General features: G+C 41.4%; 1 protein-coding gene across 7 annotated transcripts in view; it reads left to right on the plus strand.

The window, feature by feature from the left end:
* The window catches only part of satb1b (SATB homeobox 1b), a 79,403-nt gene that overhangs the window by 37,148 nt on the left and 19,757 nt on the right, over positions 1 to 22,498 (plus strand). For 2 of the 7 annotated variants that reach the window (XM_077575226.1, XM_077575225.1), the window contains exons 5-11: positions 155 to 278; positions 8,451 to 8,562; positions 10,043 to 10,120; positions 12,381 to 12,892; positions 15,490 to 15,702; positions 19,398 to 19,469; positions 20,670 to 20,828. In XM_077575226.1, coding sequence (XP_077431352.1) covers positions 155 to 278; positions 8,451 to 8,562; positions 10,043 to 10,120; positions 12,381 to 12,892; positions 15,490 to 15,702; positions 19,398 to 19,469; positions 20,670 to 20,828 — 1,270 coding nt within the window. The remainder of the gene's footprint in view (positions 1 to 154; positions 279 to 8,450; positions 8,563 to 10,042; positions 10,121 to 12,380; positions 12,893 to 15,489; positions 15,703 to 19,397; positions 19,470 to 20,669; positions 20,829 to 22,498) is intronic. The other 5 variants (XM_077575228.1, XM_077575229.1, XM_077575227.1 and 2 more) reach the window with 5 other exon arrangements.

Here is a 22,498-nt window from a genome sequence, read left to right on the forward strand (position 1 = left end):
CTCCTATAATTTAATTCAAGATAGCATCAGTGCTATCCGTGCTATCTGCCTGCTCTCCGTCTGAATTGTTTCTCATTATTCCTATCTTCTTCTCAAATGCCCCCCCTCCCCTGTCTCCTACCCCACTTTTCTCTTTTTTTTCCCCCCACCACAGTTGTCCTAAGCTGGAGGACCTTCCACCAGAGCAATGGAGCCACTCTACAGTAAGAAACGCCCTCAAGGAGTTACTCAAAGACATGAATCAGAGCTCTCTGGCTAAAGAATGCCCCTTATCACAGGTGCTGAAGCCCAATCTGCTTATTACTCCCCCTTTAAAAATATTCTAAGAGCAACAAATAGTCCAGCTATGCTACACAAAAGCACGCACACCTTTTATCTATAATTTACTATTACAGTCTTATCAAATGCCCCGAGTTTGATCTGTTGCATTAGCAACGCAACTAAGCATGGGAGTAGCGCGCTAAATAAAATGTGCAAAAATTCCAAACATTTGCGTGGCGCTACCCGCATGCTTAGCCATGTTGCTCATACCGCAAATGTACAGTGCCATCCTTATAAGTTTTAGCTCGTTGTAAAGATGACGAATCAAGATTTTTTTTCTAAATGTGTAATACAGCAATTGGTATTGTCACAAGGGACGAGTAGATGACGGAGAACTTATTCGCCAGTACTTTGGACAGCGGTGTACAAACTTTTTGGGTCCAGAAAACCTTCAGGACCACCTGATAATCCTAACTGCACTTTTTTGCATTGGATTTGGGTATGAAAATAGGGTCTGTAATTTTTAGTAATTTTTTGTAAGGATAAAAAGTTGTAGTCTTGAAAGAAGTCGTTTTTTTTTTTCAAGATAAAGTTATAATTTGTTTTGCAAGTCAAAGTTTAATGTTGGAAAGTCACAATTCAACAAGTGAAAATACATTATTTTTGTACATTTTTTGTAAAATAAAAAAAAATCTCGTCGAAAAAAAATGACTACTGTAAAGTTGAAAAAATATGACAATTGTTCTTGAAAAAAAATAGGACTATTCCTATTATGATAAATCGTTTGTTAAAAATAAGCTATTAATGGAGAGATATCAGAGCATTTAATTGACCTAAAACTAAGCTATGGAGGAGTCATTGGTTCATTAGGCTTGTTTTATAGGCCGCCAGTCCCCATATGCATATATGCATTTTTCTAGATTATATAAAATAATAATTGATTGCAAATTATTTTGCTGACCCCAAGCTATGTTTTGTAGACCCCAGTTTGAGGAGCCACTGGTTTAGGAGACCCTTTGACAACCATTCCTGGCATCAGATGGTTTTCTTCCAATTGATCCATTCCCATTATCTTGACATCATGCTATTGTTGTCGGCAAAATCTTGTGAGTTACGCTGCAATACCCATAACACATACACACACAGTGTGTGTGTGTTGGGTGTGCATATATATCGTGCTAACAGGCACTCTAGTCACTATATCACAGTGGCAGCTCTGGAGTCGATGCAGTGAAATGGCCGTATATCTCTGTGTGTGTGTTCGTGTGCCAGTGCAAAGTTTGTGCAATGCATATGCACAATATGTGAGTCCAAACTGCATTTCCTTGTGTTGCATATTGTCAGTATATATATGCAACCAGATCTCCTCTCAGGCTAGCGTATGGTCACCTGGAGACCCTCTCGTGCATTGTGTGTATGTGTGTGTTGTTTAGCATTGCGGCAGCGTGTTTGTGTGTGTAGCCGGGCATGAGCAGTGCGCTGATGATGTAAAGAGTCCCTGGGTGGCGTTCAGGCGGAGCCCAGCCCAGTCTGGTAATCACCCTGTTTACGGTCCATATGTGAAGAAGGCTCAGAAGAGAGAGTGCACACGCGCATACGCTGGCAAATGCACACACACACGCACACATTTTATTATTACCACATACACACTCATTTTAAATTAAATTGAAGAATTCTTCAGTTCTCTAGTGAGTGCAAAAGAAGATCTCTTCAACTCTCCTTTTCATTATTTTAACAACATGTCTATTATTGTGCTTGTTGCTAAGCTGGAGAGTTGTTTCTATATGTTTGGATTCTATCATTTTGAATCAAACTAAAAGTTTATTTTAGTGACTATTGGTCATTCTGAACTTGTGGAAATTACTCTTGAAAAAAGCCAAATTGACCCTAAAATGGTCACTTCAAAGCAAACAAGTAGAAGACATTGACTTTTTTTTTTGTTGGTCTACTCTAGATAGACATGCCTTCCAAATTTCATGTAGATAAGTGAAACTTATCCAACCACACCCAGCGACGAAAACTAAAACATTTCCGCAATTTGTTGTTATCCATCTGTCTAGCACAAGTGGTTCAAATTTGGTAGCAATAGAGCAAAATGTCTGGCCAGAGTTTGCCTTATTCCCTGGAAATGACAAAAATTACACTAAAATCAATGAACACAAAAAAATGGCAGACTTCCTGTTTCTTTTCAAAGATGGCTTCTCATGACTTTTTGATAGGTCTACTCATGACAGACAGGCATACAAAGATACATCTTGCTAAAATGCTAAATGCTAAGTGAAACTGGCTTTAGGGATCAATTTTTCAAAGATGGGGGATGCCACAGAGCTCACTTTTGGTGATCAAGCCTGAATTTTGGTGATTTTTGAGTATGCTAAAGCATTCATAATAGTCTTGCACATCGTCTTTACTTAATTTTGATAAACACTGCAGTAACAGTGCAGAAAAAACACAACGTGACATTCTTATTTGTATTCTATTATTCAGAGGGAACAGCTTGTGTGTAGCTTGCAATCGACACAACCCGGGGTCATGAAGGGAACATGCTTTGTTTCGTTTTTGCACCTTCATCACAATGCGGCGTACATCTACGTGCTATTGCCATCTGTCATCTCTGTAGGGTTCCATTTGACCAAACACATTTTTGGATCATCTTCTGTTATCTTGACCCGTAGTGTAAATTTGAGAGCGTGACACAGGGGGATCACCTTTTTATTTCTGGACCGGTGTTAATTTTTTTTTTTTTGCATGTCTGCCTCACAGTTCTGTGCTTCAGAGTTCGAGTTTGCCTGTTCTCTCTGTGCTTGTGTGGGTTTTCTCTGGTTACTCTGACTTCCTTTTCAAAAAACGTTTTTAAATAATTATGTGTTTTTTTTACTCTCTTAAACAATGTTCCTATATATATATATATATATATATATATATATATATATATATATATATATATATATATATATATATAAAATAAATCCCAAACCACTCAGTTTATATTCATTTTCAGTCCTTAGTTATATCTGTATTCATACTGGGGCGTAATGTCGTAGGTGTAATGTCCACAAATGGGATGTATGCGTTTAGCCACGGCCGCTACATTGGCGGCTTAAAGTGTGCTAATCCCGCTCGCTTCATTCAGCCAATCAGGGTTTAGCGCTGTGGTTGGTTGGTACCAAGCTTGGCAGCCCCCCTTTGCCCACTTTGACAGAAACTATGGCAACAAACGAGCTCCGCCCCCCCACCCCCCAATCTACAGACACACACCGATGCGCCAGCTGCAAAGAGTCATCAAAATGCCATTTTAGTGTGTGTGCGCATGTGTGTGTGTGTGTGTGTGTATATTGTGGGAGGGAGGTTTTGTGGGTCACCCCAGTTGAGGTGGATGGCGTAATTGAGCTGTGATGTTGGCAAAGTCGCAAATGCAGTTTTGATCCCTGCCCGAATTGGAATGCGTGTGTCCAATTGTGTAGGTGTGTTAATCTGCCTATGTGTGTGCATGTGTGTGTGTGTGAGACGCCACACTAGATACACTTCCTGCCTCCCTTGATGGGAACAGAGTAGATGTTGGGGCCCGATAGTTGCCCATTGCTACTTCCTGGTCCTGCTGATAAGCTCAGTGAGCTGCAGATGGCTACTACGCATGCACACACACACATTAGACACACTACACACAGGTGCAGAACCATGTTACCTGTTGACATCTTGTAACAGAGCCTTCCCGATGGCACCAAAGGTGGCATCACAGGGTTCTGTTGTGTGTGTTGTTGTTGTTGTTGTGCGTCGCACACACACAATTACGAGGCCAGGCCCCCCGTGAGAGAGCCGGCGTGATGTATTGAGGGAGAGGGCTGATTAATGAGCAGCGTTTATTAGAACATCTGTGTCAAAGATGGCGGCGAGGGTGAGCCAGCCTTGGAAAAGCTTTTTTTTGGGAGGGGGAATAAGAGAGAGCGAGGGAGCCTTAGCCCAGATACACTGTAAATAAAACATGGAGGGCTGGCTGGAGGGGAATTGGGGAAGCTAAACCAGGTAGCGGCCGACTCACTACGATTCACTACATTAAAAGCTCAGATAAAAAGGCTAAAATCCAATAGGACAAAATAAAGAAGGCCGTCATGCATAAATGTATGAGCCATTAAAAGGAATATTTTGCCTTGCTAACTCTCCACTCAGCTCAACTCAAATTGAATGAAGGCTTTTCAGCGGAGCCACAAAAGGCGGCTTTGTAATACGCCGCATGTCCGAATGTGCCTCATCCTGCTCGCCTCCAATTTTGAGCACCAAATGTCCTCCGAATCCTCACCCCACCCAGACGACACTAATTGGCCGCCACCCCTCCCAAGGTGTCACTAGATATGCATTGATTGGACATGTGCTACAAAACGGTTGTGTAGGACTGCATATGGTCATCATAGTATCAAATCACTCAACTAATATTTAGTGAATGGAAATATCATTAATCCGTTCCAGCCTGCCATTAAAACCCAACATAAATGTTTGTAATGTTTTCAGCACTAGACTTTTTTTTTTGTAAACATCAACTATGAGTGGCAAAAACAATTTGACGCCTTTTTTTTTTTTTAAGAATTGTTTACTCGCTGCCAAACTCCTACTTAAGTTGTAAATCGGGTGAACGACGGCTCGTATCTAACAAACCCTTAAGTAGGGTCACTCATATCTCAAGGCACAACTGTACTATATATGGAAGATTAATATATTGTATAGTCGGCAAACGGTCAACTGCAACTTCTGGCATTTTCTATACAAGAACAGGACAATTGGACTTTTTAAAACTCTCTGACATATTTAGTCATATAAGCTGTTACTGTTCATGATAGCTGCTTTTTATCTGTGTTGCATGGAGTCCATTAACCTAAGAAACACCTTTGCTTGAAATGCTGTCTCCACCTATACAGTATGTCATCGCTGTCCAGTGAAAAGCGCCAGTTTTTGTGACTTTTGATTCCGTACAATCACTACTGTTGCATAAGTTCTAGTCGGCGCTTGAGAAGCAGCATTCTGAAACAGCTGCTCATCTGCTTGGTAAATAGATGCACAGGTGTCTTGCTTACCCTAATTTGTGTACCGAATTTGAGGAATTTTGATTGCATAAGTTGGTCCTCCATAACTTTCAAAATTAACGTTAATTTTATAATTTTTCGCTGAGGGAAATTGATGACTGTTTTGGGAACATTAATGCCACAGATGACAGACACTTCTTGTCGAAAGTGTGATTGTAGTTGTCATTGAGGAATCACTATTATCAACAGCAAGGTAGTTTAGTTCTAGTCAGCACTTGAGAAGCAGCCTTCTCTCTCTCACGTTCATGCGTCTGCGCTCTCTCTAAGTCACTGCTGTTGTGAAAGTTCTAGTCAGCACTCGGGTCGTAGTATCCTGGACCAGCTGCTCATCTGCGGGGTTTCAAAATTAAAAGTCAATGATCCGAGATACAAATGGCTCAAATTGTAAATTGATGGTTAATCTGCTATTGACTTTCAAAATAAAACACTCTTACTTTTGAGGGTGCCCATACCTATCCAACATCATCTCTAGCAAATGTAAAGCGCTTTTTTTTTTAAAGTGGAGATTCACTACTGTTATATATAACTTCTAGTCAGCATTTGATTAGCAGTTTTCTAGACCCAGCAGCTCACCTACTAGGTTTCACAACAAATCTTTATTGATCCGTAACAAACATGAAAATCGCGTACAATAGACACTTCTTATCTGGTTGTTCTTAAAGAGTCATCACAGTTATTAATAACAGTGGAGTGTATTTCTAGTTGCCACTCGAGTAGTAGTATCCTGGACTAGCTGCTAGATCAGAGGTGGGCATTGAGGGCCGATATCCTGCAGGTTTTGCATGTTGCCCTTCTCCAACACAGCTGATATATGATCAGCTCATTAGCAAGCTCTGCATAAGCCTGATAATGATCCTGTTGATTGGAATCAGCTTGTATTGGAAGTCAGAAACCTCCAAAACCTGCAGGACTGCGGCACTCGAGGACCGAGATTGCCCACCTCTGTGCTAGATGAATGGCTTCCCCCTCATTTTGTTTACAGTTCTTGTCCAAAGTGTGGTTATAAGTTCTCATATGGTTGAATCAGTTGTTTCTAGCAGTGGCGTTCTAGTCGGCACTCGAGCAGCAGCATTCTGGACCAGTAACTAGAAAGATGGATTTTTTGTGTGTCTGTTTTGTTTACATACATTTGGCACAAGTTTCCACCCTCATGTATTATGTTATAAAAAAGTGAGTGGGGTGACGAGGAGGTCAGGAGTTGAGGGATCATCTCCCATTGTTGGCAAGGAGCATCATCAGCGTTGCTGTGCTCGCCAGCAACCTCCCCCAGTGCATACATTACGCAAAATGGTAAAGACGGCGTATACCTGTAATTTGAAAACAGATGGTCGGGCTCTTTTGAATATGTATGATGATCGAAAAGTGTTTTTTCTCCTCCCCCTCGCGCCAACCTTGATATTCACCCGGAGGCCAGCGAGGTGTTAAAACATTCATTTTAATAATGAAAAGCCGCCACGGAGGAGGAAGAGAAGAAGAATCTCTTTGCTTATTTCTGAGGAAAGAGGAAGGTGAGGATGAGGAGGAGGGCGGAGGTCCGATGTGATGCGATGAGGCGAGAGCTCGTGGTCGACATGCTCTCCGCCACCCGCCAATTCCTTCAATTCCAAGTTGCCAACAGATTGTTCAAACCAAGCCAGCTGCTGCGATTAGTATTATTAAACAACTATGTGGCGGCCTTTTGAAGGTAAAGATCTCTTCTGCGTTCAACAGATGCACAGCTTTCCCGTGTTATTAAACGAAAAGAAAATACTCCAGACAAACTCGGTGGCATTTGATAAAAAGGAGAACAGGCAAAGGTCCTTTGTCATTTGACTTTGTTGTACCAGACTCAATCTGCCTGCATGCCTGATGTGTTTCACTTATTTTTTCCTCGATTTCTTTTTTTCTCAAAGTGTTGTCTTGCTCTGTTGTACCATTGTTGCCTTTTCGTCTCCCGCCACTGTATGTCTTAGCACCGTTTCTGGTAACTACTGTTGCATGGAGTCCACCAACTTCTGGCTAACTGCTATTGAAGCCTAGGACCATTGGACTGTCGATGGTCATCGTGCCATTAAAATCAGTAAACTAAGAAGTTCTATAAGCACTGTTTCTGAGATATGCTTAATCTCTTTATTGCAGCGAGTAACAACTCTAACAACTGAGGACTGTTAATAAACTAAGATTTAGTTGTATGAGCACTCTGATAGCTGCTTCACATCTGTGTTGCACTGCATGTGAATTGTTATACTAGCCCGCGACCGCTGAGCTGCATATGGCCACTGTCGCATTAAAACCCACCAAAATATTGTTCAGTTGTTGAAGCGCTGTTTCTGACAACTGCTTCACATCTGTGTTGCATGGCACTGGTGGACTGTCATTCTACCCCAGGAACATTGGACTGTACAGTATGTGGTCATTATAGCATTAACATCACTGAAATATCTAGTTACAAAAGCAGTGTTTGTGATAACTGCTTCACATTTGTGTTGCATGGAGGCCACCAATGTCTGGCTAACTGTTATTACAACCCAGGACCATTTTACTTTTATGCAGTAACAACACACACGCACACACAAATCCGTTGTACGGACTACGGGCACTGTTTCTGAGAAATGCTTCATGTCTGTATTGCATGAAGTCAAAAATAAATTTCGAGCACCTGTTAACCTTTTGACTTCATATGGTCCTTATTAGTATTAACATCGCATAACTAATATTTAGTTGTTTGGCCACTGTTTCTGACAACTGCTTTACATCTGTGTTGCATGGCACCTGTGAACTACTATTCCACCCCAACTCCATTTGTACTGTATATGCTCATTATAACAATCACTTAACTTATGAGTTTTGTCAACACTGTTTTTAAGAACTGTGTTACATCTGCGTTGCATGGAGTCATTTCCATTAACCACTCGCATCTATGAACTGTTTTATTTTCTTTATTAGATGTAAGTTCCTGTCAATTTTTTTTCTCCTCGGCACTTGTTTCACAAACGTTTTGTCCGCACTTACTTTTACTTTTATTTTATTTTTTGCACGACGGGACTCTAATGTATGTCTTTCTTTCTATGTGTCTGTCTGTCTGTCTGTCTGTCTCTATCTCTCTATCTATCTCTATCCATCTCTCTCTTCCAGAGTATGATTTCCTCCATTGTCAACAGCACTTACTATGCAAATGTGTCGGCGGCAAAGTGTCAAGAATTCGGGCGCTGGTATAAACATTTCAAGAAGACAAAAGATATGATGGGTAAGCAGAACCGGGCGGAGCGGGTTTTTACAAAAATGTGACACACACACTTTTATCCTACACACACACACACACACACATGGACGCACTAATACAATATGTTGTCTGACTAAGAGTGTCTTTGTCTCACTGCTGTCACATGAAGCGGCCGACACATTTTTATCTTGTTATCTAATAATTTGAGATTACGCCGTACTGTTTAGCAGATGAGCTGACTTTGCTTTGATTTGATCCAATCACGCCGCAAACAAATGGAGGCCTTGGGTCCCCCCCCCCTTTTTTCTTTTCATTTTTACAATGAGCTAAAATTAAATTGTGTACTTAAAAAAAAAAATAATAATAATTATTAGTCCGGCTTCACATCTGTGTTGTATGACACTCGTGAACAGCTCATGCTGCCCAGGACAACTCTGCATGTTAATTGAACAGAAACTCTGAACTAATATTCCGCTGTAAACTTTTTTGGGTTGCTTTTGTTTTAGAACTGCTTCACATCAGTGTTGCGTGGAACATTGCAATGATTTTTATTTTACCCTAAAGGTGCACATGTTAAATTGTTGCTGCACCCAAACTGGACTTCTTACAGGGATATGTGTATTTATTTTATTTTAGTATTAGTGTGTTCTAGGATGCTAACAGATTAGCCTTGACAATCTCTAGCACAATCATCTGTTCTTGTTTGAGATGACATTCATAAGGCGTTGAGACGCTATCATCAAGTTGTGGGAACATTATTGGGCACACCCTTTTAAGAACGCTCATTCACAGCATAGATAGCATAGTATAGCATTGCGCAATAATTCACACAGTTAGCAGCCTTGAGTAATTCTCAAGCCAGCAATAACAATGCTATGCATGGCAGTAACACACCACGTTGGTGGAAGGCCAACTTCGAAATAAAATCTTCCCAAATACAGTAATACACGCCATGGACATCAGCGCCACGGTACGCTTTTATTTTTAAATTGTTCATGGCAGTGCGTGGCGGCTGACTTGACGTCTTGCTGACTGGTAGCCCAGTTTAAGTTCAAATTGACGTCACAAACTGTCAACACAACTGCCAACATCAAAATAAATCATGCTCAATCACGCTAATTAAGGACACTTAAAAAAAGTAATTAATTATACTAACAATGTTCCCAGCATTAGTGATAGCAGCTAGCCGCTAAGCAAGTAGGTTTAGTTTAATAGGTGCAAATGACTATGCACAATTTAATGCTGACAGCCTGACACAATTGCAGTTCCTACTAATACAATTTTTAACAAACCTGGCTTACTCAAATGTATTAGCCAGCAGAATCGCTACTATGGTTCTGACGTCACGTCGTCTCAGCCCAAAATCTCACCAATGTTCCTAGAGACGGAAATAGTTTGCTGTTATAACTGATTTGCCTGCCGTCTCACGCCACTCTGTATGTGTTTGTGTGTGTGTGTGTGCATGCGTGTGTTTGTGTGTGCCCCTCTCACCACCCTTTTGTAGGCATCCGCCAACCTTCCCAGCTGGAGGGCTACTTGGGAACATGCGTCCTCCGGGAGAGCCCCCGTGCTAATGCACTAGGTATGTTTTGGGCGCAGACGCGCGCATACATGCACGTACACTTCACACACTTCACGGGATGAAGGATGTCGGTGTGTTTAAATTAGTGCTGGGGACTTGATTATGTAAGAAAATATATAACCTAATCAATTACAACGTTAGTAATTAATGGACTCAATTAATGGCATTTTAAATGAATACAAGAATGTCAGTTTTCATTTCAAATCAAATGGTCGAAATAAAGATGTACATGTGAACTTAAAACAATTGAAAAATCATTTGAAGAAGTTTATTTTCCATAGAAAAACTGCTACATAAAGAAACAGATTAGGTACCAGTAATTAATTAATCTTTGACATAAAAAAAAAGGCCTTTTGTTGAGAAAAACACAATCTTAGGATAATTTTTTCTTTCGATATCAGATGTGTTATTTTAATCGTTGTCATATTTATTCACAGTAAAAATGTATTTGACATTGTTAAAGCCTTTTCACTCTGCGCTTAGTTTTCTTGGTGTTCACCTTGGCGCTCTTGTTCAAATTTTCCTATGTTTGGAAGTTGTTGCTTAACGGCCTATCAAGAAGTAGATGATGGCTTTTTCCGCTGGTTGGTATATTGCGGTTAGCAGTCGGAAATCACTCCGCCAACCCCTTTCTTATTGGATGCGGCGTCTGATGTCATCACAACAGCATTTCCAAGTTAAATCCTACCTTGCACGTCTCACTGCGACGCAATACGGAATGCTGTCGCACGCTCGCGTCGTATACTCAATGAATGTGGTTCTGTGACAGCGTGATGCACTCTGCTAAGTGCAGTGTGAAAAAGGCTTTTAAAGTTTAAATTTGAGGACATTTTCCTCATTTTTATTTATAAAATAGGACTTTTTTTTTCTAAAAAACAAGCAAACTTTGCAGCAGTATTGATTATAAAATCAGGTTAACTAAATTCTTTCATCCCAACTCATTTCTCATCTAACCTCACCCCTTCTTCATTCACTTCTTCACCCCCGCGGCCCACATCACGTTCCCATTGTGCCTTTAATCCAGGGCTCTTTTGTGGCACCATTCCACAAGAGGACCTCCTCCTCCTCCTTTCGGGGACTGCATGCTCCTTTTCTCTATTCAATTTGCATGGCAATGCCCTCCGGCACTAACACGCACACATTCACATACAAGTCATACCATCAGAGACCCGGGAATGGCAGGGATTACGGGGAAAGAAGACGTGATTATTACCAGGATGATTTTTGTTGTTGTTCCTCCCACTAACCCCCTTCACCCCCTCTCCGTCGTCATTTGTTTTTGACAAACGCTCAATAGACTCATCTCGGCCGCTCGCTTTGTGCTCGCTGACAGTTGAGAAACGGGCGCGACGATTGTGGGTATTTTTGGAAAAGGTCCACGCGTTTTTAATCTTCATCATCTGCTTAAAACATACTGTACGTCGTAGCGTTGTTTTCATCAGAATGTATGAATGCGGAGTGTGGAGGTGTTCACTTATGAATGCGGCCCCCACACTTCTGTGAAAAGGCCACATTCACATCCAAACACGAACACGCAAACGTTTATCATCTGCAACAAATTTGTCAGTATTAATGACATCGTGGCCTTAGAACCAAAGATAGGGTTTTAAAATGAGGTATTTCACACTCAGGTTTGTGTTTTCAAACTAAGATTTCAGACTAGAGTTTTAAATAAGGATTGATTAATCTTGAGTTATGGTTTAAAATTTGTGTTTCCAGACTATGATAAAGGTTTCAAACTCTGGTTAGGGTTTCAGACAATGGTCTGAGTTCAATGGTTCTTAGTTACTTCAAAATACAATTTTCAGATACATTTTTCAAGATAGGGATTCAAATTAGGGTTATGATGTTAAACTAGGAATTCCAGGTTTTCAAAGTAGGATTTCAGACTAAGGTTAGCATTTCAACATGTTTTAGACTAGGGGTGAAGTCTTAAATTATTAGGGTTTTAAATTAAAGTCAAAGTTGCAGACAAGTGTTTCAAATTTAGCGATTAAGACAGGCATTAAGATTTCAAACGAGTTTTTCGGACTAACTACTTTAGTTAAACCAAACAGAATGGACACCACCAATCAGAGATGCTAAACAGTTGGAGCTGCAGCCTTGTTAAAAAAAAATCCAAATGTAGTGATTGGAGAATGAACCAATGTCTCCCCAAATGTCATTCCCAGTTTCTGAACCATTTGTTTAGTATATTCACTATTTTGAATTTCACGTCATGTCCATGTTTTCTATCCTCTTCCTATCGTCTTTTCTCCAGCCGAGATGGACGGCCTGTCCGACCTGTCTCCGCCCGGCTCCAACCACAACCACAACCACAACCATTTGGGATTTTCCCAGCAGCAGCCCATCCCGGGCAGCACAGCGGAGCAGACGCCCTCGTCCCCGGTGCCCCCGCTGTCCCACGCCCCGCCGCCGCCCCAGCAGCACGGTGGGGGCCAAGCAGGCGGGCGGCAGATGCCCCCTGGCCTGCACCACCCGGGCCTAGTGTCCACGCCCATCAGCCCCCAGCTGGTTAACCAGCAGCTGGTGATGGCCCAGATCCTCAACCAGCAGTACGCTGTCAACCGTCTGTTGGCGCAGCAGTCGCTGTCGCAACAGTACCTTAACCACCCGCCCGTCAACCGCAGCTCGCACGGCAAGCCCCTGGAACCCCAGGTGGGATCCAACACAGAGGTGTCCTCCGAGATCTACCAGTGGGTCCGCGACGAGCTAAAGCGTGCAGGGATATCGCAGGCCGTCTTCGCCCGAGTGGCCTTCAATAGAACTCAGGTGAGGTGGCACTTGCTTTTTTTTTATTTTTTTCAAGACTTCTAGTAAGTAAAAGTATTTTTTTTTTGGGGGGGGGGGGGGGTAAATAATATGTTTTGGTGGGAAATGTCACATTATTAGATGTAAAGTTTGTAATCTTATGAGAAGTTATGTCATTTACCGTTAAAAATTTGCGTTTTTGTTCAGATGAAACATTCTTTTGGAAAAAGAGATCAGAAATTGTATATATTTTTTCAGGAATCTCAAATATGAATAAAGTCGGATTTAATTAAGATAAAAACCCATAATTTTGCAATAGGAATTTTCCATCTTTTTTTTTCATAAAATAGGATTTTTTTTTTTAAATGAATATTCATTTATTATTTTTGTAAAATGAGGACCTTTGGATGGGCTTTCCCATTACAGCACATTCAGACGTCTTTGCAGGTCATTCTTTATACACACATTTTTCTTGGTTGTTCACATGTACATGTAGCCTAATACTCATCACTAACATGTTTGCCTTGTGAAGATGAACAACTCTATTATGACTCCGCTATGAAAGTAAAACATAACGTGTTAAGAATCTATTAGTTAAGCACTTCTCCCCCCACGCCCCCCCCCCCCCCAGTACAATATGTACTGTCTCCCACACAAACAACAATCTGTTATGATAGAGGAATGCCGTCTGAGAGTTTGTCTTTGGAGGATTATTTATTAACTCTTTTTATTTCTTTTTTTTTTTTAAATTTAATAAAAGCGGCTGCTGAGGTACAGGTGGATGTTTTGTTGGGGAAGCTCTGGGAGGAGCTGAGGATGTGATTTATGGTTAGTCAAACTGCCCTGCCCCGCCCAGACGCAATGAAAAAAACTCAAGACAATTTGGTGTCAGACATCTGTCTAGTGTACGTGCTTGAAATTTGGTACCAATCAGACACAATCTCCTAGACGACTTCCCCTTGCTGGAAATGGCCAAATGTTGACCATAAAATGGCCACTTGATTTGTTGACTTATTGAGTATGAGAAAGCCATAAGTGAAACAGGCTCTGTCTTTGTTGAATTATTAGTTTCAATTTTTATGGTGACTCGTCAAACTTTGCTGCCAGACCCACAATGACATAAAAAGTCCCTCATCCGTGTCATATACGCAGTTGCAATTTGGTAGCAATTTAACCAAATCTATCGTGTGCCTTTGAAGGGTAACCTGAAAATGGCAAAAAAATAACAATAATGTAACCAAAACTGTCTCTTTTCAGGCATGGATTATTGAGGCTTCTTTGCGTGGTTGTAGTCACATTAGACATGCCTACCAAATTGCATGTTGCTCGGTGCTACCCAGTCAAGTCGAGCCTAAAATGGCCACTTGAAACCAAAATGGTGAACTTTGTGCAATAGCTTCTTGAGACTTTTTTGGGGGGGTCTACTTAGACATGCTTACCAAATTTCACGTTGCCAAATACAACTGGCTTCAGGGGCTGGATTTGGTTTCTTAGTTAGTTTCTTTTGTATGGAGAAACCCTCAAAATTGCGATTTGTTTGGGCTAAGGAAAATAACAACGGTCTAGTGTATGATTCTCTAATTAAGAGTCTACTTGTGCATCTTTAGTGGACATTTAATAATGACCAAAAAAAGTTTCTGCTTTAACCCCAACATGACAGAACGTTTGACAAATAAACTAATAAGGAGCTACAAATCAGCACATATTGCCTACGTCACCTTGTTTTCATAGTAAATCACACCTATTGACGGTTAGAAAATTGCGCAGCGTGCGACTGAGAGATGCCTAAGAAGGGCCAATCAGGCTACACGGAACGCTATTGATGAGTAAACAAGAGGACATGCTGATTGCCAGCTGTGTCACACTTCTAAGAATATGTCCGCGATTGCCAGCAAGGCTTTGAAACCAGTTTCACACTGGTTTGTGTTCCAGGAAAGATCATTAAATTGTCTTTTTGAAAGGAAAGATCATTAAATTGTCTTTTTGAAGACTATGGTAGATTATTTTACCATGAAACTCACCATCTGCCACCCTGACCAGTTTTCTTCAAAGTCATATGAAAACTACAATAGATTGTTTTCACAAGTAGCCTTTACGCTCCAGCAACGGTTGGCCTGTTCCGTCTTGCCACCCTGACCAATTTTCTTCCCTGGTACACGAAGAATATGGTCGATTGTTACCACATGTTGGACACTGCCAGCACTTGCCAGAACATTTTACTTTAGGCCACTTCCATTTTGCCAACCTGACCAGTGTCTCCCCTGGCATAAGAAGGCTAAGGTGGATTACTGTCACATGCACGACACAGACAGTACTTTCAGCTCCTTTAATGTTGCTGTAAGCCTCTTTTTAGCACCCTAACCATTTTTTTCCTCTGGAATATGAAGACAACAGTAGATTATTGTCTCGAGTAGGACGCAGCCAGTACTTGCTAGAAATTACCACACTTCCTTTCAAGTTACTATAGTTGTCGTCCGTCTTGCCAACTTGACCACTTTTCAACCTCTGGCCACTTATGAAGACTATAGTAGATCGCCCCCACCCCATATATAAGACACACAGCCAGTACTTTTTGTGACAAGTTTTTCTTTAACTCTGCTTGTCTGGGTGTCCCGCAGGGCTTATTGTCTGAGATCCTGCGCAAAGAAGAGGACCCAAAAACAGCCTCGCAGTCACTGCTGGTCAACCTGCGCGCCATGCAGAACTTCCTGCAGCTGCCCGAGGCTGAGCGCGATCGCATCTACCAGGAGGAGAGGGAGCGCAGCCTGACAGCCGCGTCCGCCATGGGCGCCGCCCCACTCATCAGCACACCCCCCAGCCGGCCTGTTCAGGTGCGGGCAGTCAATTACTATGCGTTAGCTAACTTATTATCAGTTGTCGATACATCGAAGTTGTAAACATGACCCTAAAACGGCCACTTTGAACACTTGAAGAACACATTCCTAATTTAGCATCTTCCAAAATTGGGCAGTCTTTAGTATGAGTTTGTATTTGAAGGCTACCTGGTATTTACCCTAAATTGACTGCTTTAAATCAAATTAAACTTCTTTACAGTTTGGCGTCGTTCATCTTTGTCATATACTGGCTTCAAATTTGCCAAAACTAAATCTATCTGATAAGTTAGTCTTTCAAGGGTCAAAATAACCCAAAATGTCCGCTTCAAACCAAAGTGACAGATCTCCTGTGTGTTTTCTGATATGGCTTCTTCAGTCTGTTTTCTTTGTCTACTCATGATAGACATGCCTACCAAATTTCATGTTGCTAAGTGAAGCTGGTTTCAGGAGTTTAAATGGTTGAAATTTAGAATTTTTTTTTAATCGACACATTTGTCTTTGACGTACTTCTGGAAAGTTGCAAAATGACCCTAAAATGTTTGCTTCAGGCTAAAATGGCGGACTTCCTGGGACTGTCCTGACATGGTTTCTTGGGGCTTTTTTTGGTCTCCTTTTGATAAACATGTCTACCAAATTTCATTTTTTTTTTTGGGGGCTGATTTAAAAGAAATTACAGGAGGAGCTACAAAGCGTCATCAAACCATAAAATGTTTGCTTCATACCTAATGGCAGGTTTCCTATGTCTTTCTCAACATAGAGACCTGACACTTGTTGGTCTATTTGTGATAGACATGCAAATAACAAATGTCATGCTGCTAAGTGAAAATGGATCTTTTGATTATTATTTTTTTTTTATGGCAAATCAGTGTAGCGTGGTCCATCTGTTTAGTATCTATATATTTTCAAATTTTGGTGGCAATTACATAAAATCTCGAGGATAAATTTGCCTTTGTGGGACCTCCGTAATTGGTCAAAATAACCCTAAAAATGTCCGCTTAAATCTGCAACTTACCCTCTATTCACATATCTGTAGATCAGTTACAGACAAAATAGAAAATTATCCGTCAGGTATGAATTTTACCAGCCTTTACCCAACATTGTTTAACATAATGCATGCCATGACTTTTAAATCCCTTGCAAAGGAAACAATGCATGTGTTTTGGCTTTTTTTTTTCTTCCAGTTAGCTGATTCACATTCAGGGAATTAAGACCAAATGTACAACTACACAACTCGAGTCAGTGATCCGTGTTTAAAGGAACACTACGTGCGAGAAGTGCATTTGTCAGCAGCATCCTGCCGCTGAGAACAGCCCACAATGACTTCCTCTGTCTTGTTTTTCGCATAGCCGCCCGCCTACAAACGCTACCCCCGCCCGCCCCTCTTTTTAAATGGCTGCGCACCGTCACAGAAAGTCAAAAGTGTGATTGTGAAGTAGTGGAGATGCACTCCAGCGGGACGACCACTTTGCAGCTTGAAAGCTCATCTTCACATTCAGGCTAACTGTGTTTTAGTGTCAGTTCGGTCAACGGGAGAGAACACCCAAGTCAAAGAAGGCTGTTTGTTGAGAATCCTTGTTGCTTTCTTCCCTTTTTACTCTTGTAGTACAATTGCGATATTTGGAACCTAAGCACAACTTTACACAAACTTGACTTTGGCCTGACTCTAACTCTATCCCCAAATGACTCTAACACCAGCCATACATTCCCCTCACACCAATTCTACACTAATTAATCTGCTACATAAACCCTCACCCGAATTTTTCATTGGCCTAACGCTACCCTAACACTAGCATTACTCTAAAACTTACACTAGCCTAACCTGACCCTAACTTAACCCCTTTACTACCGTAACACTAATACTCCCCTAATGTCTTGGGGGTAAAAAAAAAAGCTCACTTATTTATAAATATTGATACAGAGACACCAAAAACGTGTTACCTAAATCAACAGTCTCTTTCGACCAATCGGTGGACATCAGCATGTCGAGCTCCACCTTACTACTGCCACCAGTGACCCAACACAAAAGAGTGTTGAAAAGACAGGTCAGATATTTTTATTTATATATGTATTTTTTTATTTTTTATTTTTAAATTCTGGAGAGCTCAGTATTATTCATTCGGTAATTTTACCGATTTGACATGTCATCATCATTGCTCTCTTTTTTAAAATTTTAATTTTTTTTTTATTTAGGTCAGATATTTGTAATCTTTGGTGAAATTTCTGGACAATTGAGGCACAATCGGGATACGTTGGTCTAAATAAAATGGAGGTGCCATGATTCTTGTGTAATCCAGTCAGAAGCTGCAATGCAAATGTTGACTTGCTAGTTAGCGTGGTTAGCAATAAAACACAACTCACCGTATCCCATCTTTTTATTGCGGTATTCTTTTTACCATTATTACGAGAAATTGTTTTGCAAGCTGTCAAACCGGCGGCGTGATGCCATAAAAAGTAATCCGCCTTTTTAATTTGCGGCCTTATTCTCAAATCAACAACATCAGTGGCGTATCTGCGGGCTGATATCATTTAGCCGCGTGATTTAAAACCTGCTGACATCTCTCATGTAGACCTACATGAGGCGATTCTCGCAAAGCCACGTACACACACACACGCACACACGCACACTCACTCCTGGCCATCTGCCAACCTCTCATATATGGCGCGATGCAGCGTGAATATGCGCACATAAATCATGCAGGGTGGCAATTGAGGCCGAGACAGAGGAAGGTTTTTATAGGCTTGTAAAAAACACATGCGGAGGTATGTGGTGACGCTCGTGCAGTATGATGGCTAGCCAGTGCCACCCCGATAACACTTAGCTAAGAATGGCGAGTTCCTGTATCACTGTAACCTTTGCCCTAACCCCGGGTCCCCTGACCCGAACTACCACATTGTTCAAAAGGTGTGGTTTTTTTTCCCCCTCACACATTTGTAGGGTTTAAGAACTGAACTCTAGCCCAAAAGATTCCTTGGCAATCGCGTCGTGTTGATTCAATTAAAAAACAACAAAAAAGTACTATACACTATTTGGCGCTTCAAAATATTTGCTGGTAAGAACACAAGAAAACAGCCATTTTTTTCCTTAGTTTGTACGGTACGTGAAAATTGCCAGGTGTGCGGGCATGGATTGAAGACCCTAATTTGTTTGTAAAGTTCCAAAGTTTCCCAAATTCAGGTGTTTACCTTCAATTGGATTTGGCCTAGCACTACACAAAATCTAACGTTCCCTAATCCTAATCCCGACTCCTATTTTTTAACCGCTACCCTCTAACACAAACCCTATACATGACCCTAATCCCTTATCCTACCCAAACCCCAACTCCACCTCAACACAAACGTTCATCTTTACACTACACCACCCTAAGAGTAATACTAGCCTACCAGTCAAATCAGACGCAGACGTTGAGACTTTTCACTGGTACCAGAGGATGATTCATATGCTAATAGTTTCTCCGCTTTTATCAGGCTACTTGTTGCCTCGTCAAAGGAATCTCGTCAAGAAGCAACACGCCTTGAATGAAGATGATTTGATTTTGTTTTTTAATCCTTCTGCCGCCACGCCAGAACAAAAATCACAGAGTACAACATATCAAAGTGTTTTTATTTTTTATTTTAATGTGTGTGTGTGTTGTGTGCGCGCACACATCGTGGTGTATTTTAAATAAATGGCAGTGTTGTTGTCTTTTGTGCAGCCGCGGAGAGAAGACTGTAACAGCGTGCGGCCCGAGGATTGGAACCCTCGCATTCCCGTGGGCCTTTCTCCTGTGAGTACAATATAGTCACAATATTTATAATAAAGAAGTGGTGTCTTGACATGCAATTACCCCAGCGTACTTGTTTTTTTTGTTTTTTTTATAGATATGAGCTGCCTTTAGACTTTTTTGTTTGTTTTTAAAGTTTGTTTTGTTTGTTTTTTGCTGTGACTTGTGAGGAAAAATAAATTGATATGTATGGTGTCACTGTGTGAGTGAACTCAAATCACTTCACAGCAATTATCAGTTTGGCACATTATAAAGCAATTATTTTACTCTCAGTTGAAGTTACCGCCGGTAGTTAAAGTTGGCTGTCAAACTAAACATAAAACAAAGAGAATTACATGTTGTGTAACTGAACTTCCACTAGCATAATGCTAAATTAGCATTATAAGCATTGCTAATATAGAATGGAAAATGTCATTGACGGGCTTACAAATAACATCGATAACCCTTTTTTAACCCATTAAGGCCGAGAGCGCGCGTACGCGTTTCTACCGTTAAAGCCGGGAGCGCTCTAGCGCAGATAAGTCATTTTGTTTTGTTTTTTACCAATTCATCAGAATATACACGAGCTGGTGACGTGGGCCTCGTAGCATGTCCTAGAATTTTATTTGAGTATTTATGGCTTACGCAGATTCGTGGGAGTTATGAAATAAATGGCGCGATTGACGACGGCGCGGGAGGACTTCAAACCAGTGTAACCAGTCGACAGTGGCATATTGTTCAGAAATATGTTTGTAGACAATGAAGATGTTGGAAAATTTGAACGGCTTTGTAATGGACGAGAAATAATTACCACTCGATTCCCCGAGGTTATTACAACTGCGCTACAGCGTTGAAGGTAAATATATTCGCAGACATATATTGAAGGTTTATACTGTATATATATATATATTTTTTAAAGACATTACAGTGTAGTTTACTGAGTCACTTAAAGTCGTGAAACTATTCTTCTTTGTGTGTTGACTTGTGAGTGATCTTTTGCTTGACCACTAAGGTCATACAAAATACATTAGAAAGATTTTTGTTTTGTTTTTTTCCGGGAGACTGGAACAGATTAATGGCATTTCCATTCATTTCAATTGAGAAATATGATTTGCAATGCATAAAGCATTAAATTAGTATCTCAAGGCACCACTGTATTCATAAACTAACACTCCCAGAAGCAAATGAAATGCTCAGGAGTTTGAAAATCTCTCCCTTTGGGAGCAGGTAAAGCCATCCCCTCTGCCCAGCGAGTGGAACGGCAAAACGGAGAGCTGCATCCTCAACATCAACTCCAACATCTACGACGAAATCCAGCAGGAGATGAAGCGGGCCAAAGTCTCCCAGGCGCTCTTTGCCAAAGTGGCCGCCTCTAAAAGCCAGGTACACACATAGGTATCATCTTACAAAATACACACGGGGAGCCTCTAATTGAAGGCTTTGGATTTGAAATTGTTGATATTATTCTTCCCACACAGATGAATGCCCTCACACAGTCGTTAAAAACTGGCAAAGACGTGCGACCGCTACCCCCTCACTCACTGTTTAACAAAGCGTTTGCCCCCCCCCCCCCCACAAAAAAAAAAGCCGCAATAATGAGTTATTATTAAAGATTTTCAGAGAGTCTGGAAGAGTTCCACAATTGTACTTGATGAAAAATGATGATGAGGAGGAGGGGGGAATAGATCACCGGGGGTGGGGAATCATCCCGAAATATCTGCAAAGACTTTATTTTTTTCCTGCTGATTAGCATGATTACATACGCAGATAGCTTTGTTTGACCAAATTGCAGTTTGATGCACAAACCACTGTTTTTTTTTTTTTTTTGTCAAAAGGGTTCAAAGACTGCATGGAAGGTTGGTGGGGAAAAACGAGGGGGAGAAAGGGGTGTGCGAGGCATTTTTGTGGGGGAACGCGGTTGTGTCTGGCCGCCGATTCCCGCCTGCTTCATTGATGGCGGGCGGCTGTGAATGTGAATTGAGGAGCAGATAAGAAGTGTGCTAATTATGCCTGCGAAAGGGGGCCTGGGAGAGCACTTATCGCTGCCTCCATCTCGTAATGGGCGCTCCCCGGGCAGCTGGTACGCCCCCCCCCCCCCCCCCCGCCACCCACCCCGCAACCCTCCAAACCTTCCCACCCATTCGCCAACCCAGCCGGCATTGCCACTTCCGCGCCAGCCTCGCAGCTCTTCCTCCTGTCACCACCTCTGAACTCTTCGCTTGGCACCCTTTGGTCTCCGTTTGATGTGCTTTTTTTCCCCCCCCCGCTTCCATCGATACGGTCCATTTGCTCAGATCTGAACGCAGTAATCAAACTCAGGTGGAATCTTGGCATAGTTTTGTCACAGTAAAAAAAGTTCATGTCGGGACCGAGGCCGAGCACATTTCTACTCCAGTTACTTAAATTCGCCCCATTTGTACTAGAACGCTATTGTTAGTGCTGGTATTGTTGCAACATTCTTCTGCAGTGTTCTTGTTAGATGGGGAAACATTCAGCAAACAGCTTAACGCACTTCTCAATTATTTTCTTTTATGCCCCTCCCTACGAAGATGAAAATATGTTGTGTGCCAAACTCTCACCCGCGACTATAAATAGTATCATTTGTCTATAAAATTGTTTTAAGTACACCTCTGCATAAAAATGTAGCCTAATATTGAAGACAACAAAAAAAGTATAAATCAGCTGAATAACTTTATTAACATTGTTTATACTCACTGCGCACACTTGAACACAATGAAAGCGCCACTGCCACCTACTGTAGTAGATGTGCAAATGACACTTTACTTTAGTATGGCAAAAAGCACGTTCCCTTAGGAGTGACACGCCGCCCCACCTGGCATCTTACCGTGACCCCTCAAGGGGGCCCACGCCACAATTTGAGAATGAGAATTCAAAATCATCTTGATACCTTTTTATGTTCACTTTAAGAACTCCACTGGCTAAATACGTTTCAAGTTTAGAGTCTGAATGCAGCATGCTCCGCTTGACGAGACCCAAAACCTAATTAAGGTGACGTAACTTCAGGTTACTTTTTAAGTATAATTTTAGGGAAT

Source organism: Vanacampus margaritifer, chromosome 9 (assembly GCF_051991255.1).
Source record: "Vanacampus margaritifer isolate UIUO_Vmar chromosome 9, RoL_Vmar_1.0, whole genome shotgun sequence".
Taxonomy (NCBI): domain Eukaryota; kingdom Metazoa; phylum Chordata; class Actinopteri; order Syngnathiformes; family Syngnathidae; genus Vanacampus; species Vanacampus margaritifer.